This window comes from Hordeum vulgare, chromosome 2H, assembly GCF_904849725.1.
Source record: "Hordeum vulgare subsp. vulgare chromosome 2H, MorexV3_pseudomolecules_assembly, whole genome shotgun sequence".
In the NCBI taxonomy this organism is placed as follows: Eukaryota; Viridiplantae; Streptophyta; class Magnoliopsida; order Poales; family Poaceae; genus Hordeum; species Hordeum vulgare.
In genome coordinates, this window is record NC_058519.1 from 336,290,960 (window position 1) to 336,305,573 (window position 14,614).

The 14,614-nt window shown below is 42.8% G+C and overlaps 1 protein-coding gene across 1 annotated transcript; it reads left to right on the plus strand.

Moving 5' to 3' along the window:
- The first annotated feature begins 2,356 nt into the window (after positions 1-2,356).
- Positions 2,357-7,080, plus strand: LOC123426205 (calcium-dependent protein kinase 17). The gene is made up of 8 exons (XM_045109994.1): positions 2,357-3,289; positions 4,798-4,941; positions 5,051-5,203; positions 5,317-5,432; positions 5,531-5,698; positions 6,087-6,311; positions 6,388-6,509; positions 6,607-7,080. Exons 1-7 carry the CDS (start codon positions 2,518-2,520, stop codon positions 6,505-6,507), a joined length of 1,698 nt encoding a protein of 565 aa, XP_044965929.1. The 5' UTR covers positions 2,357-2,517; the 3' UTR covers positions 6,508-6,509; positions 6,607-7,080.
- Positions 7,081-14,614: the final 7,534 nt, after the last annotated feature.

Below are 14,614 nucleotides of genomic sequence, written 5' to 3' on the forward strand. Positions count from 1 at the left end.
ACGAGATACGCGGCTCCTATCGGGATCGTCGACACGTCGGGCGGCCTTGCTGGATTAGTTTTACCTTTTTACGAAATATCTTGTGCATGAGGATTCCGGTGATGCTTTGGGTAATCTCAGAGTTGAGGTTTTCCACTAAGGAGTCCGACGAGATCGCGAGCTTCGTGATCGAGGATTTCTATGCGGCTTGTGGTAATTTGTGATGGACTAGTTGGAGCACCCCCGCAGGGTTTAATCTTTCGGAAAGCCGTGCCCGCGGTTATGTGGCAACGTGGAAACTTTGTTTAGCATTGGTTCTAGATAACTTGAAGTTAACTTAATTAAAACATGCCAACTGAGTGCGTAACCGTGATTGTCTCTTTCGCGAGTTCCTTCTTCGATCGAGGACACGGTGGGGTTATGTTTGACGTAGGTAGGTGATCAGGATCATTCATTTGATCAACAGTAGTTCACGTAGATATTCCCCCTCTTTATTCTTGTACTCGTAAGTTAGCCACCTCATATATTGCTTAGTCGCTTGCTGCAGCCTCACCACTTAACCATACCTCACCTATTAAGCTTTGCTAGTCTTGATACCTTTGGAAATGAGATTGCTGAGTCCCCTGTGGCTCACAGATTACTACAACACCAGTTGCAGGTACAACTAAAGGTTACTTGACGTGAGCGCGTTTATTGTTCATTTGGAGTTGCTTCTTCTTCTTCTTGTTCATCGATCTAGGATGGGTTCCAGGCCGGCAGCCTGGGATATCACGGATGGACGTCGTGTTCTTTTCTCGTTTGTTTTCATCCGTAGTCGGACCCTGCTCTTCTTCGTGATGTTTATGTTGTACTGATGATACTCTGATGTAGCTTGTGGCGAGTGTAAGCCAATTCCATATACTCTTTTCTTCAGTACATGTACTTGTAACGATATTCATTCTTGTGAAACGACGAGATGCGCTTCTATCCCTGTCGAGGCCCTCGTGCCAAAATAAGGATAGGATCGCATCTTGGACGTTACACACATGTCTTGAAATTGTATCATGGGTGAGGCCATGTTCATGACTAAGATTTTGTCCCACTAGCACGTCATGAGCCCACCCATTACAAAATATTAAGCCTTTGTGAGAAATAACGAGAGCGCATTTTATTACAAGTGAACTAGTAGCTCTTTCCTTTGGTGGTCAAGTAATTATCAAATGAAGCAACTCTCTTTTCTCTGCCTCTCTTATGCCCACAAACTTTTTTGCCCATGCGTAGGATTACATGTATGAATAGGGGCAGAATAGTTATTATTTATAGCTCATATGAGCTAAGATCATCTTCATTTATTTCTGAAAGATCTAACATAATTATCATTAGCAAATATTATTTTGCCCATGCGTAGGATTACATGTATGAGTAGGGGCAAAATAGTTATTATTTATAGTTCATATGAGCTAAGATCATCTTCATTTATTTCTGGAAGATCTAACATAATTATCATTAGCAAATATGCATTTCTTTTTAGATGAAATTGCTAGATAGTATATAATTTTACTACTTAATGTAGAATGCATCCATGCTTCCATCAAAAGAACTGTCTTCGCTAAACACATTTTCAAGTAACATGCAAAATTCATGGATAGAACCAAAGATCCAAGTTAGGAGGGCATGTTGCGAAGGACCAAGCTCAAGTCATGGAAGTATTTCTATTGGTGATTAGAACATACATATATCTGGATGTGATGTTGGCTAGATTAACATTTCTTGTGTTGCCTTATTTATGTCAAATAATGCAAATATTTGTGAAATGTAAGAACATGATCTTCTGGTGTAATGTTCTTTCCTTTTTGGTTGCACAAGCTTGAGGTTATCATTTCTCATATAACTCTACTTCGTTTTCTTATTCATGACTTTGTACTATAGGTCACTTGTGTGAATATTTATTTGTTATGCATCGTGTTCGTGTTGACATCTGCTACGTGACAACTGATGCCTCCTTTTCACCTTTTCATTATTAATGCCCAGTTCTGAATTGATATAGAGATGAGATGAAAAATGATGGCAATCATAAAGTTGAAATTACCTTTAAATTTAGGAATCAATTAATATCTACATTTATAAAACTTTCAATAATAAAATGCACGAACACGACAACGTGCGTCATCAATGATTCCTAATACTTCTTCTGTCCTAAAATAACTGTCTCAAGCTTAATACAATTTTATAGATACTTATTTTGAGAGGGAGAGTAATATAAGGATCGAACAGGACACGCAAATTATCCCACGTCCCCTCCGTCCGATCTGGCGCGCATCGCCATCCCGCGCCGCTCGCTTCCCCGACACACCCCCTATGCCCACTGCCAAGCCGGCCCCGCAGTTTCACGTGGGCCACATGTCAGCCGCACGAGCCCCTCCCCGCCTCGGCCATCTCCGGCCATCTCCTCTCCTCCACCAATCCTCCTCCGATCCAATCCCCGAGTCTCCACGCCGCCGCATGCCGTCGTTGCTGCCGCCGTTTGCCTAGGCCTCTGCCGCCCCCATCGCCGGCGCGATGGGGAACACCTGCTCCGGCCCCAGCGCCACGCCGGATCGCCACGGATTCTTCAACACCGTCGCCGTCGCCGTACTCTGGCGCCCCGGCGCCGCCCGCGCCGAGCCGGCAGTCCCACAGCCCAACTCCTGCCCCTCCATATGCTCCTCCACCTCGTCCGCGGCCCCCGATCTCGAGACCATCGACGACTCCGACCTCTCCTCTCCCTCCTCCAATCCTAACAAGCCCAAGGTAAAGCGCGTCCAGAGCGCCGGCCTCCTCGCCGAATCCGTCCTCAAGCGCGACTCGGAGCGCATCAAGGACCTCTACACCCTAGGCAAGAAGCTGGGGCAGGGCCAGTTTGGCACCACCTACAAGTGCGTCGAAAAGGCCACGGGGAAGGAGTTCGCCTGCAAGTCCATTGCAAAGCGGAAGCTCGTCACCGAGGAGGACGTCGAGGACGTGCGCCGCGAGATCCAGATCATGCACCACCTCGCCGGCCACCCCAACGTGATCTCCATCGTCGGGGCTTACGAGGATGCTGTTGCCGTGCACCTCGTCATGGAGCTCTGTGCGGGAGGGGAGCTGTTCGACAGGATCATACAGCGGGGGCACTACTCTGAGAAGGCCGCCGCGCAGCTGGCTAGAGTAATCATTGGGATTGTGGAGGCTTGCCATTCTCTTGGGGTCATGCACAGAGACCTCAAGCCAGAGAATTTCTTGTTTGTGAACCAAAAGGAGGACTCGCCACTCAAGACCATTGATTTCGGTCTCTCTATCTTTTTCAAACCAGGTCTGGCCTCTATCCTTGGTGCTGGCTGTACTGTAGAACATGCATGACATTTTGCTGGTGCAACTTTTTATATATATCATGGACAGTGCTAGCTTGAGCTGCTATCCCGGTGGATGTGTTGTATTGGTGCACTTGCAGCTTTCAGTTGAGAATCTTTATTTAATACGAGCTGTTGAATACTATTGTGCTAGACTACTAGGATTATTTGAAGTGTTTTTGATCAGTTTTCATGTCTAGTAATCGACTCATAATTCCAGTTTCAGGGATAAATACATTGTGTGACAGTAGTAATGTGTAAACCAGGGATACTTAAGCGTCTACAAGTATAACAGTAACTTTGAGACATAAGCTTGTAATTCGTGAGAACTTAATTTATGTCGCTGCACTTTAGATAAAAGTAATTTGGCCCTTCTTTGTCCATGTGTGAATGTGAAATTGCTACTCAAGGTTGTGTACTTACACAGGAAGGTAGACATGGAGTTTTGTGTGACGATAAGATTGAGGCCCTGTTTGTTTCAGCTTCAGTTGGCTTTGAATCACCTGTAGATTCGCTTCACTAGCAAAGCTAATTCTGCTAATCATCTTTGCCACTGAAGTACACCCGGACGTGCTTCAGGCAATTGCGCTGAAAATGGCCCGAATCCAGATTCAGCTTCACTGGCAAAGCTGATTCCAAATAGCTGTTTGTTTCGGCTTCTGATTTTTCCTACGACAATCTCCTGCCTAAAGCTGACAAACAGGGCCTGAGTTTCTGCATAATCACAAAACCTGCGACCAAACTCCGATGCAAATAGTTATGAATATTGACTATTGAGTCTAGATACTTGTTTAATTAATTGAACAAAAATCTTCAGATGATGTCAAATGCACAGTGCTGGTTTGATTGCATATATTTTGTAATGTTACATTGACTAAGAATATTATCGTTTATCCCACAAAGGGTCATCGGTGCATATCATCACCAATTGAATTTCTCTTATTTGCTCACCTGCTATGTCAGCCATATGAAATCATAAAGAATATCATGATATCTGAAAGAATATCATGATATCTGGAAGAGTTACATCTTGGAAATATATTGGTTTTGAGATTGTATACACGATCCAGGTGTGGAGTATATGGTTATGGCAAGTGATGGTGCAGCTTTGCAGGGTTTGCCTATAAATATTAGACCCCAGTGTTTGAACCTTCAGATGATCAAACTCCACGCAAAGTTCTGAATTCTTGAGCATGATGTCATATGATTGTGGTGAGCGTATTTTGGAAGTGCGACCGAAAAGAATGGCATTCTGCCTTTCTGTTCCGGTTTTTGGCTATGGAATGTGTATTGCAGACCACATTTTTTTATAAATAAAAGGACATGCATGGTCATTCACATTGATAGTTGAAGATTTAAAATTTTACACCTTACAACTTGTACATATTCAGACATGGAAACTGCCATGGAAGTAATCACCATTCCTATACGTCTTCCTGTGCAATATGCATTAAAATGATTGCTTTTACAGGTGGAATTTATTCGGATGTCGTTGGAAGTCCTTACTATGTCGCCCCTGAGGTTCTGCTGAAACAGTATGGCTGTGAAGTGGATGTTTGGAGTGCTGGAGTAATAATTTATATCTTGTTGAGTGGGGTCCCTCCATTTTGGGATGGTGAGCATGCATCTAGTCTTCTAACCACATTATTAAACATCATCCTTTTACACAATATTGACAGTTCTCCACTTTTTTATTTTGTTGTGGACGCTGGTCTCTTTTTCAGAATCTGAGCAAGGGATATTTGAACAAGTTTTGAAAGGTGATCTTGATTTTTCATCCGAGCCCTGGCCCAGTATCTCAAAGAGTGCAAAGGATTTGGTTAGGAAAATGCTGAACCGTGATCCTGGAAAGAGATTGACTGCACATGAAGCTCTATGTGAGTACATCGAAGCATAAACACCACTTTGTGATGAAACTTCTATTTTGCCATCCAGTGTCGTATTCGCATCAGTCTTTATTTATTGTAGTGAGCCATCTTTATATTGGCAGGTCATCCTTGGGTTTGTGTTGATGGAGTTGCTCCTGACAAGCCACTTGATTCTGCTGTCTTAACTAGATTAAAACAGTTTTCAGCAATGAATAAACTAAAGAAGATGGCCCTTAGAGTGAGTATTGCAGTAATTTTTCCTTTGGTTTTCTACCAAGCATATTGATTAAGCATGTTCAGTATTGATGCTATCGTTAAACTGGGTTGTGCGTACAGGTAATTGCCGAGAATCTGTCTGAAGATGAAATTGCAGGGTTGAGAGAGATGTTCAAAATGCTGGACACTGACAATAGTGGCCAAATCACATTGGAGGAACTAAAAACTGGCTTGCAGAGAGTTGGTGCCAACTTAAAAGAGTCAGAAATTGCAACTCTAATGGAAGCGGTAACTGTTCTAACATATTCATCGCAGCATAGCACTTGTATTTTCAGTTGTATGCTTTCTAAGATAATATATTGCTTGTTATCAAAGCCCTACAAGCTCAAGAAAGCTTTCTTAAATTAGGGTTTTTGAGACATCTATAGCTTGACAGTTGGGCATAGCATTCTTGACACCGGTACTATTTACTTGTAAAAAGCTCATAAGCTATTGTATTTCTTCTAAACTTCTGCGGGTCTGAAAATTTTCATTGCCATGTGAGAGTATCCCTTTCATGTTCTGGCAAAGGATTGTATTATGAGGAGTATTAGCTGTACATGTACTACTTGTACTAGATATGAGACATGTTCATGAGGCCTTGCTTGAATGAAGATATGTGTTGTGCAATTTTCAGGCGGATATTGATAACAGTGGGTCAATTGATTATGGGGAGTTCCTTGCGGCAACATTGCATCTGAACAAGGTTGAGAGAGAAGATAATCTGTTTGCAGCATTCTCATACTTCGATAAAGATGGCAGTGGTTACATTACTCAAGATGAACTGCAAAAAGCATGTGAAGAGTTTGGTATAGGAGATGCACATCTTGACGATATTATCCGAGACATTGATCAAGACAATGTAAGTAGATTCATTCTCAATATGAAATGTATTAGATACTAGAGATAAAGAAGTTTATCCCCTTTTCTGTCTCCAGGATGGCCGGATCGACTACAATGAATTTGTAACAATGATGCAGAAGGGAAATAATCCACTAGGGAAAAAGGGACAAGGGCAGACGAGCTTTGGTCTTAGGGAAGCATTGAAGATACGCTAGTGGTAACTGATCTATGCTCTTTCACTTTTCTCACTTTATGTTGGATGGTTCGATTTATATAGTGCCTTACTCATCAGATATTGTTTTAACTGCCCACAGTACATTGTTTGGTCTATGTGCCCCAGTCATTTGCTATGCTAATGATAGTGTGGCCTGAAGGATCCGCCCCCCCACGATCTGGACAATTCCTGTTCCAGCTAACCAACGCAGGGCAGGATTACTGAGCTGGGAAGCCAACTAAAGAAGGAATTCTCTAATGGAGTGAGCAAAGAGAGATTCTAGATGATTGTGCCATTTTTCAATCAGAAGGGATCACCCTGCTTGTAGATTGCGTGTATCTAGTTTTGGCATTTCAAGCGATGGAGTGAGCAGACTGAATATCCGGTAACTACATCTGAGCATGAATTAGAGTACCGACGTTCAGTGACAGTGACTATAAAAATATAAAAATGTATAGGAGAGAAAAATATGTAATTAGTAAAGCTCTTTATATGTCCACCGGCCACACTGATATAACGGACGCAAATGTGTAGTATTGAATTTGAATGGAAGATAGAAGCTGGTGTTTTTTTTTTCCTGTGCTTGCTCTAGATTCCCATAATGATCCTCATAATTTCAGCGTGGTCTTGTTTTGAGCCGAGCAAACACCCCTTTCCATTACAATGTACGGAAGTATAGCAGTTCTACATAGTATCAGGAAAGAGAAAATACTGGGACGATAATCGCTTCGGCAGTTTGCTAGTTTACCCGCCGGCAATTTGCTAGTTTACCCGCCGTCGAAACGAATGCCATGGCATAAAATCTAGCACTGCACAGAACATCAAAATACCAACTAAAACAAACTCAAACTCGAACAAACAAGATAATTACCAAATTACAGGAGGTCTTCATCAACATGCTCGAAGATTTTCCGGAGTTGTTCATTCCCTTGTAATCTCTTGTCTGGCCGTGTCACACATTTTCATCAGCTGCATAGTGTTTGATCTCACCATCTCCGCGCCAGAGCGTAGTTTCCCCGCATCGCCTTCCTGTTGGAGCCCTGTCCAATATAAAATGAACGAACACATTGAAAACACAATTTTAAATGGGGTTTTGATCATTTTATTTTTAAACATAGCCTTGTTCCGAGCCAACCAGATAGCCCAGCACGCAGCCGCTAGGCCCATCGTGTAATACCTTCCTCCAGCCGGCAAAAAAATTACACCAGGAAAAATATTGACTATGAATTGGGGCAGCATTCAGTCCGCAGAGTAACCCCTATAGATCTCCACACAATTCTAGCAACAAGACAAGTAAAGAAAATATGCTGTGAAGTTTCCCTTTGACGGCAAAAGGAGCATATGGGATTCCACATGAAGATTTTAATCACATGCCTAGTCAACACTGCATCTTGAGACAACTGCCACATGAAGATTTTAATTTTCAGGGGTAATTTTGCTTTCCAGATCCACTTATAATGACATCCATGAAGTGGTTTCTCCAACCACTTATACATGGATTTGGTAGTAAACTTGCCATCACCAGTGAAGCACCAGGACACTCTATCACTATCACGAGTTAGCGCAATACTAGAAATAGTATCATGCATCTCTCTCCATTGAACTCTAAGCTCCGGGTTTAACCTTCTTCTAAAGAAGGAATAATCATCCATCGAGCACATATTCTCCACAGTGCAATCATGTTCATTACAAATATCAAACAACAAAGGAAATTGATCCTTTAATGAGGGAAGCCCATTAATTGAATCCTGCCATATCCTGGCAACATTTCTGGACTCAATTTTAATTTTCCTCCCCACAAAATAGTAATCCTTGACTTTAAGAATCGCTTTCCAGCATGGTGAGTTAGAGAATCTGGGCTTAATAGTAGCCACAGATTTGTTTCGGAGATATCTAGCTTTAATAATATCTTGACAGACCCCCTTCTCGGTCTCCAACTTCCACCACCACTTAACCATCAAATTAATATTTTGCTTACGGAGGTACTTAACCCCGAGGCCCCCTTTTTGCTTAGATCTGCACACCCTGTTCCATTTAACTAAATGATATCTCCTCTTCTTATTGCTCCCTTGCCAGAAAAATCTACGTCTATGCTCATCTAGTTTTTCAAATGATTTATTCATGAGCCACATAGACATGTGATAAATGGATATCTGCGTGATAACAAAGTCAAGGAGTGCGAGTCTGTCTCCCATGGAGGCAACATTGCTAATCCAAGCCTCAAACCATTTCATATATCTCTCCACTATGAATTCCTAGTCAAAATTCTTTAGCGTGGTATAGCTAACAGACATACCAAGATATTTAATTGGGAACTTGCCAATATCACAGTTAAACAGATCAGTATAAGATTTCACCACACTATCACCCCCCCCCCCCCAACAGTAAAAATTTCACTTTTCTGATAGTTAACCTTAAGGCCCGACATCATCTCAAAAATATATAACTGTAACTTCAGGTTAACAGCTTTCTCCACATCATGTTCTATGCAAATGATTGTATCATCTGCATACTGCAGCACAACAATCCCATCAGGAATGAGATGTGGAGCAAGCCCAACAAGTAGTTTGTTTTTGTGAGCATTCTTAATCATTTTCGAAAGGCACTCCGCAACTAAGTTGAATAGGAACGAAGAATGGGGATCACCCTGCCATACCCCCTTGGCACTTTGGAAGTATGACCCACACAGTTATTGAGCTTAATACTAACTGTACCATTATACAAGATCTGCTTAATCCGTCCACACCATGTTTCGTTGAAACCTCTCATCTTATGACATTCCAAAAGGAAATCCCAGTTGACCTTGTCATACGCTTTCTCGAAATCAAGCTTCAACACAATGACAACTTTTTTTGTTAACATGAGTATGATTAAGAATCTCATGTAAAGCTAATATCCCGTCCATAATATTTCTCCCTTTAATGAATGCATTCTGTGTCGAACTAATCAGGGTATCAGCCACACCAGATGCACGCCGGTCCAACACTTTAGTGATAAGCTTGTATGGGCATCTAAGCAAGACAATAGGCCTAAATTGTTGAATTCTTTTAGCCCCCGAAATTTTAGGCAGCAGAGAAATCACACCATAGTAGAGCCGCTTAACATCAAGCGTCCCCTTATGTAACGACCAAGATGCGGTCCTTTCCGATCTGGGGATCGAGGCCCCGAATTGGAAAGGAGCGCATCTAAGCGTCTCGCAAACAAGGTATCATTGCACATACATAATATCAACAGAATGACAATAAGGGGTTCAATTGCCATCTCATAAATATATCAGAGTACATCACGCATACAATCAAAGTAGTTCCGCTACGGACTACAAAACAAGGGAAATGGCTATGCTACCCTGCCTGCTGGCCCACGATCACGACCACGCCTCAATCTTCTAGATAGTTCACGTACAGGCGGTCGTTCTCCTCATCATACTGCCACGCCAGTTGCGTGCCGTCGGGATCACCTGTCTCTGGGGTACCTGAACCTATTGGTGTTGTGAAGGAATCTGTGAGCCACGGGGACTCAGCAATCTATGACCTCGGTGCCAGAACTAGTCAAGTTATTAGGTTGGATAGGTGGAGTATTTAGGTTGCAGGATCCTAAGCTTGATTTGGTGGCTAACTTACGTAGAACATATTTGAAGGTGGTCTATACTAGCGGTCGATTATACTTGATCACTAAGTGATCCTGAACACCTACCTACGTCATTCATAACCCCACCGTGTTCCCGATCAAAGAACGATCTTCGAAGGGGACAGTCACGGTTACGCACTAAGTTGGGCAATTTTATTAGCTTATGTTTAAGTTATCTAATACCGGATGTTAACAAAATATTCCAAGTTGCCACATAACCGCGGGCATGGCTTTCCGAAAGATTAAACCCTGCAGGGGTGCTCCAACTAGTCCATCACAAACGTACACGGGCCGCAAAGTAATCCTCTATCACGGATCTCGTGATCTCGTCGGATTCCTTAGAGGAAAACCTCAACTCTGGGGAGAACCAAAGCTTCACTGGGATTCCTATACGCAAGATATATCGCTAAGGTAAGACAAGACTAGCAGGACCTCCCGATGTGTCGACGACCCTGATAAGAGCCGCGTATCTCAGTCTCAGGACAACACCGTCTATGCAAAGTGGACAAGGACCAAACCTCAAGTTTCCATGGGGTGGTCTTGCCGAATGCTAGGTGGGTGGACCAACACTCATGAGGAGCACTGGCCCGGGTTATTGGTTAAATTCCTCGGGGTAGCTATTCCCTATGCAGATTATTATTAAGTGATTAGCAAATTAAAACCAATGTTGGGTCCTGTCGGACAAGTCTTAACACTACGCGATTTATCGAGGGGGTCTCCATAACAACCCCGAACGTGTTAGGAGCGATCAATATTGAATCAAACACCGGTAGCCAGTAACTATGGTGGCAATAACAGAACAAATCACCCGGCAAAAGGCTAGGCCTTCCGTTACTTACCAAATATATAGGTGCTTTAATTAAATAACAGAATTAAGATAATGATATCAATCTCATGTTATCACATGAGGCAAGGCACCTGCATCTAGCAACGCTAACATTAGTAGCTGAGCAAAGCCTACTTAGCCAATTCAAGTTTGCTAGGAAGGGATCAGTGTTTGGGTTCATGGCATTTCAGGAGGCAATATTTCAGTGGTAGGCAGCGAGCATATGACAAAGGAAACGTAATCTAGCATAACAAGTCTAGAGATGGAATCAAGGTCATATCATCTTGCCTGTGATATCCTCAGCTTGGAATGGTTCTTGTTCGTCCTGCACGTACTCTCCCGAATCCACGTACTCGTTCTCCGATCCCAGTGCTACCCACCATAAGAATAACATCCAATGAACAACAGCACCTCAAGATGCAACAAGCACATGATGCATGAGATGAATATGAGCATGCATCAATTTTTCTATCACTAGCACAAGCATAAGAAGCATATACATGTTCCTGGACATAACTGCATCCTAAGCTACTTTTACATGCATGAGAATGACATGATCAGATGCGTCTCGAGAAAACGATGCAAAAGCATATAAAGAACATTACAATCGGAGCTACGGATCAACGGGAATCAACGAAACAAGATATGAAGCCCTACATGTCAAATTCATCACAATACACCCCAATGGCTCAACTCTGGTAATTCCAGGTAGCCAAGACATAAAACAAACCAACATGAATGGGGTGGATCAAATAAGAACACCACAACATCAACTAAGCACTCACAAACATTAAAAAGACAAAACTACACAATCTGTCATAAACTGCATCATAGCACTTTGTGAGCTACATGCAAGGCACCTACAGCCACCCAAATATGACAAATAATATATGTCGCTGTAGCTATCCAAGAGTACTTCAAGCACAAGCAAGAATCACACACAAAGGAGTTAAACACAGAAAGTTACAAGGCTGCAAACTTGCCCAAAAATATCAGATTTCAGGGACTTAGTGAAAATTTCAGATTCTCACTTTCTGTCTTTGCTCTGAAGCATTTTTACAGCAGCCAAAACAATATCTACAGTAATCCAAATGTAATGAAATTTTACAGTGAGCTATACAAACATATCATCTCCAACTTTCCAGTTGAAAGCTAAGGCTAGATTACAACACATTGACCTGCACAACCTCATCAACAGGAGAAGAAAATATAAATAGATTCTCAGACTTAGTGAAAATATCAAATTTTCACTAATCTGGAATTTCAGCCACATGCCTACTTTGATTGGGCACAACTTGCACATATGGATTCCTAATCATGAAATGAAACCAACATGTGGTAGAGGGGGTCACCCTCTACTACCACAACCAAGAATCAAACACAAGAGCACACCACAACTCATGGAACCAAGCTCTAAACATAGAAGAAAATGAAATAAGTCATCTCCAGAAAATGTTCCAATGGCAAAACTAAGTTCACCACTGGATTCCTTGGGAGATTCTACCCCAAAAACATATAAAATACATATGCACTTGCTTGGAACAAGTGATCACAAACTAGGAAGGAAAAAACAACATAGATTCCTACATAGTGAATAGTGCTACATCACATATGCAAAATCACTAGAGCTAACCTACAAAAGCATGTACACATGATCACCACATCAAGTGGGGGGGGGTTACATGAGGGGTAGACCTCATGTCTATGTGCATGGCACATCTCAACTCCAACACAAGCATCAAGCACATGATCTCAACACCTACACTCCAAGAGGGTTTGCACACACTCACATATGGGCATGTGATGGTGCACACCCACACATGCAACACACACACCACTTGAGGGAGTGCCATCACACACACACCACTTGATTTAAGCACACAAGCATACCACAATACGGGGCGGTATGGAATACTGAGGTCATAGTATTTGATTAACTCCAACCACCTTCGCTGCCTCATATTCAATTCTAGCTGAGTAAAGATACACTTCAGACTTTTGTGGTTAGTGTATATTTCACATCGCTTCCCCAGTAATGTCACCATGTCTTCAGGGCATGCACTACTGCTGCCAACTCGAGATCATGGGTGGCATAATTCTCCTCATGCGGGCGCAGTTGCCATGACAGATATGCCACGACCCTGCCGTCTTGCATTAGGACTCCAATTAGCCCGATTCTGGAGGCATCACAATATATCACAAACTCCTTGCTGATATCTGGAGTAGCCAATACTGGGGCGGTAGTCAATCTCTTCTTCAACTCCTGGAAGCTTGCTTCACACTCCGGCGTCCATGCGAACTTCTTGCCTTTCTTCAAGAGCTGGGTCATGCGTCGAGCGATGCGGGAGAATCCCTCTATGAACTTGCGGTAATATACCACGAGCCCGAGGAAGCTCCTGACTTCCTTCACATCGATTGGAAACTCCCTGTTTGTTACTGTGGTAATCTTGGAAGGATCGACTGCCAATCCGCTTGTAGTCATGGTATGACCCAAGAATCGAACTTCGTTCAGTCAGAATTGGCATTTGCTGAATTTGGCATAAAGTTGGTGCTCTCGATGCTTCTCCAATACTAACCTCAAGTGTTTATCATGCTCTTCTTCGGACTTGGAGAAGATTAATATGTCATCAATGAATACGAGAAACTTATCCAGGTATTCCATGAAGACCTTGTTCATGAGTTACATGAAGTAAGATGGGGCATTTGCCAACCCGAAATACATGACAATGCACTCGTATAGACCGTACCAAGTCACGAACGCAGTCTTGGGTATGTCTTCAGGTCGGATCTTCAGCTGGTAATATCCAGATCGGAGATCGATCTTGGAAAATACCTTGCCTCCGTTTAACTGGTCAAACAAATCTTCAATCTTGGTGAGTGGGTATTTGTTCTTGATCGTGACTTCATTGAGAGAACGGTAATTGATGCAGAGTTTGATAGTCACATCCTTATTAGACACGAACAAAATAGGTGACCCCAAGGTGATGCACTCAGATGAATAAATCCCTTCCTGAGTTGCTCATCCAGCTGCTTCTTCAGCTCTGCTAGTTCTTCGGATCCCATCCTATAAAGCTTCTTATAGATAGGCCTCGACCCGGGCATGAGCTCAATGATGAACTCGATGTCTCGGTCGGGAGGCATCCCTGGTAGCTCATCAGGAAACACGTCCGAGTACTCACAGACTATCGACACTCGGTCCAGCTCTTCTCCCGATAGGCTTTTAACCTGCGGTACTCGAGTGGATACTGGCTCAGAGACATACTTGACTTTCACCCCTTGGTCGCTTACCATGGTAATGCCCTGCTGGCACAGTCCAAGATGCTATGGTGTTTGGCCAACCAATCCATTCCAAGGATTACTTCTAAGCCTTGTGATTTAATGACGATGAGATCTGCTGAGAAGCTTATCCCATTGACAACGATCCCGACTCCTCTACATCCTAGGTTAGTCCTTAACACTTCTCCCGGGGTATGTACTGCCATTTTCCCGTTAAGTAGGGTACGCTTCAAACCACATTTTTTCGTAAACTTCTGTGTAACAAAAGAATGTGAAGCACCACAATCAAACAATATTGTTGCTGGGGTGGAGTTGACAAGGAACGTACCCAGAATGCAGTCCGGGTCTTCGTGCACATCTTCTGCGGAGATGTGATTAA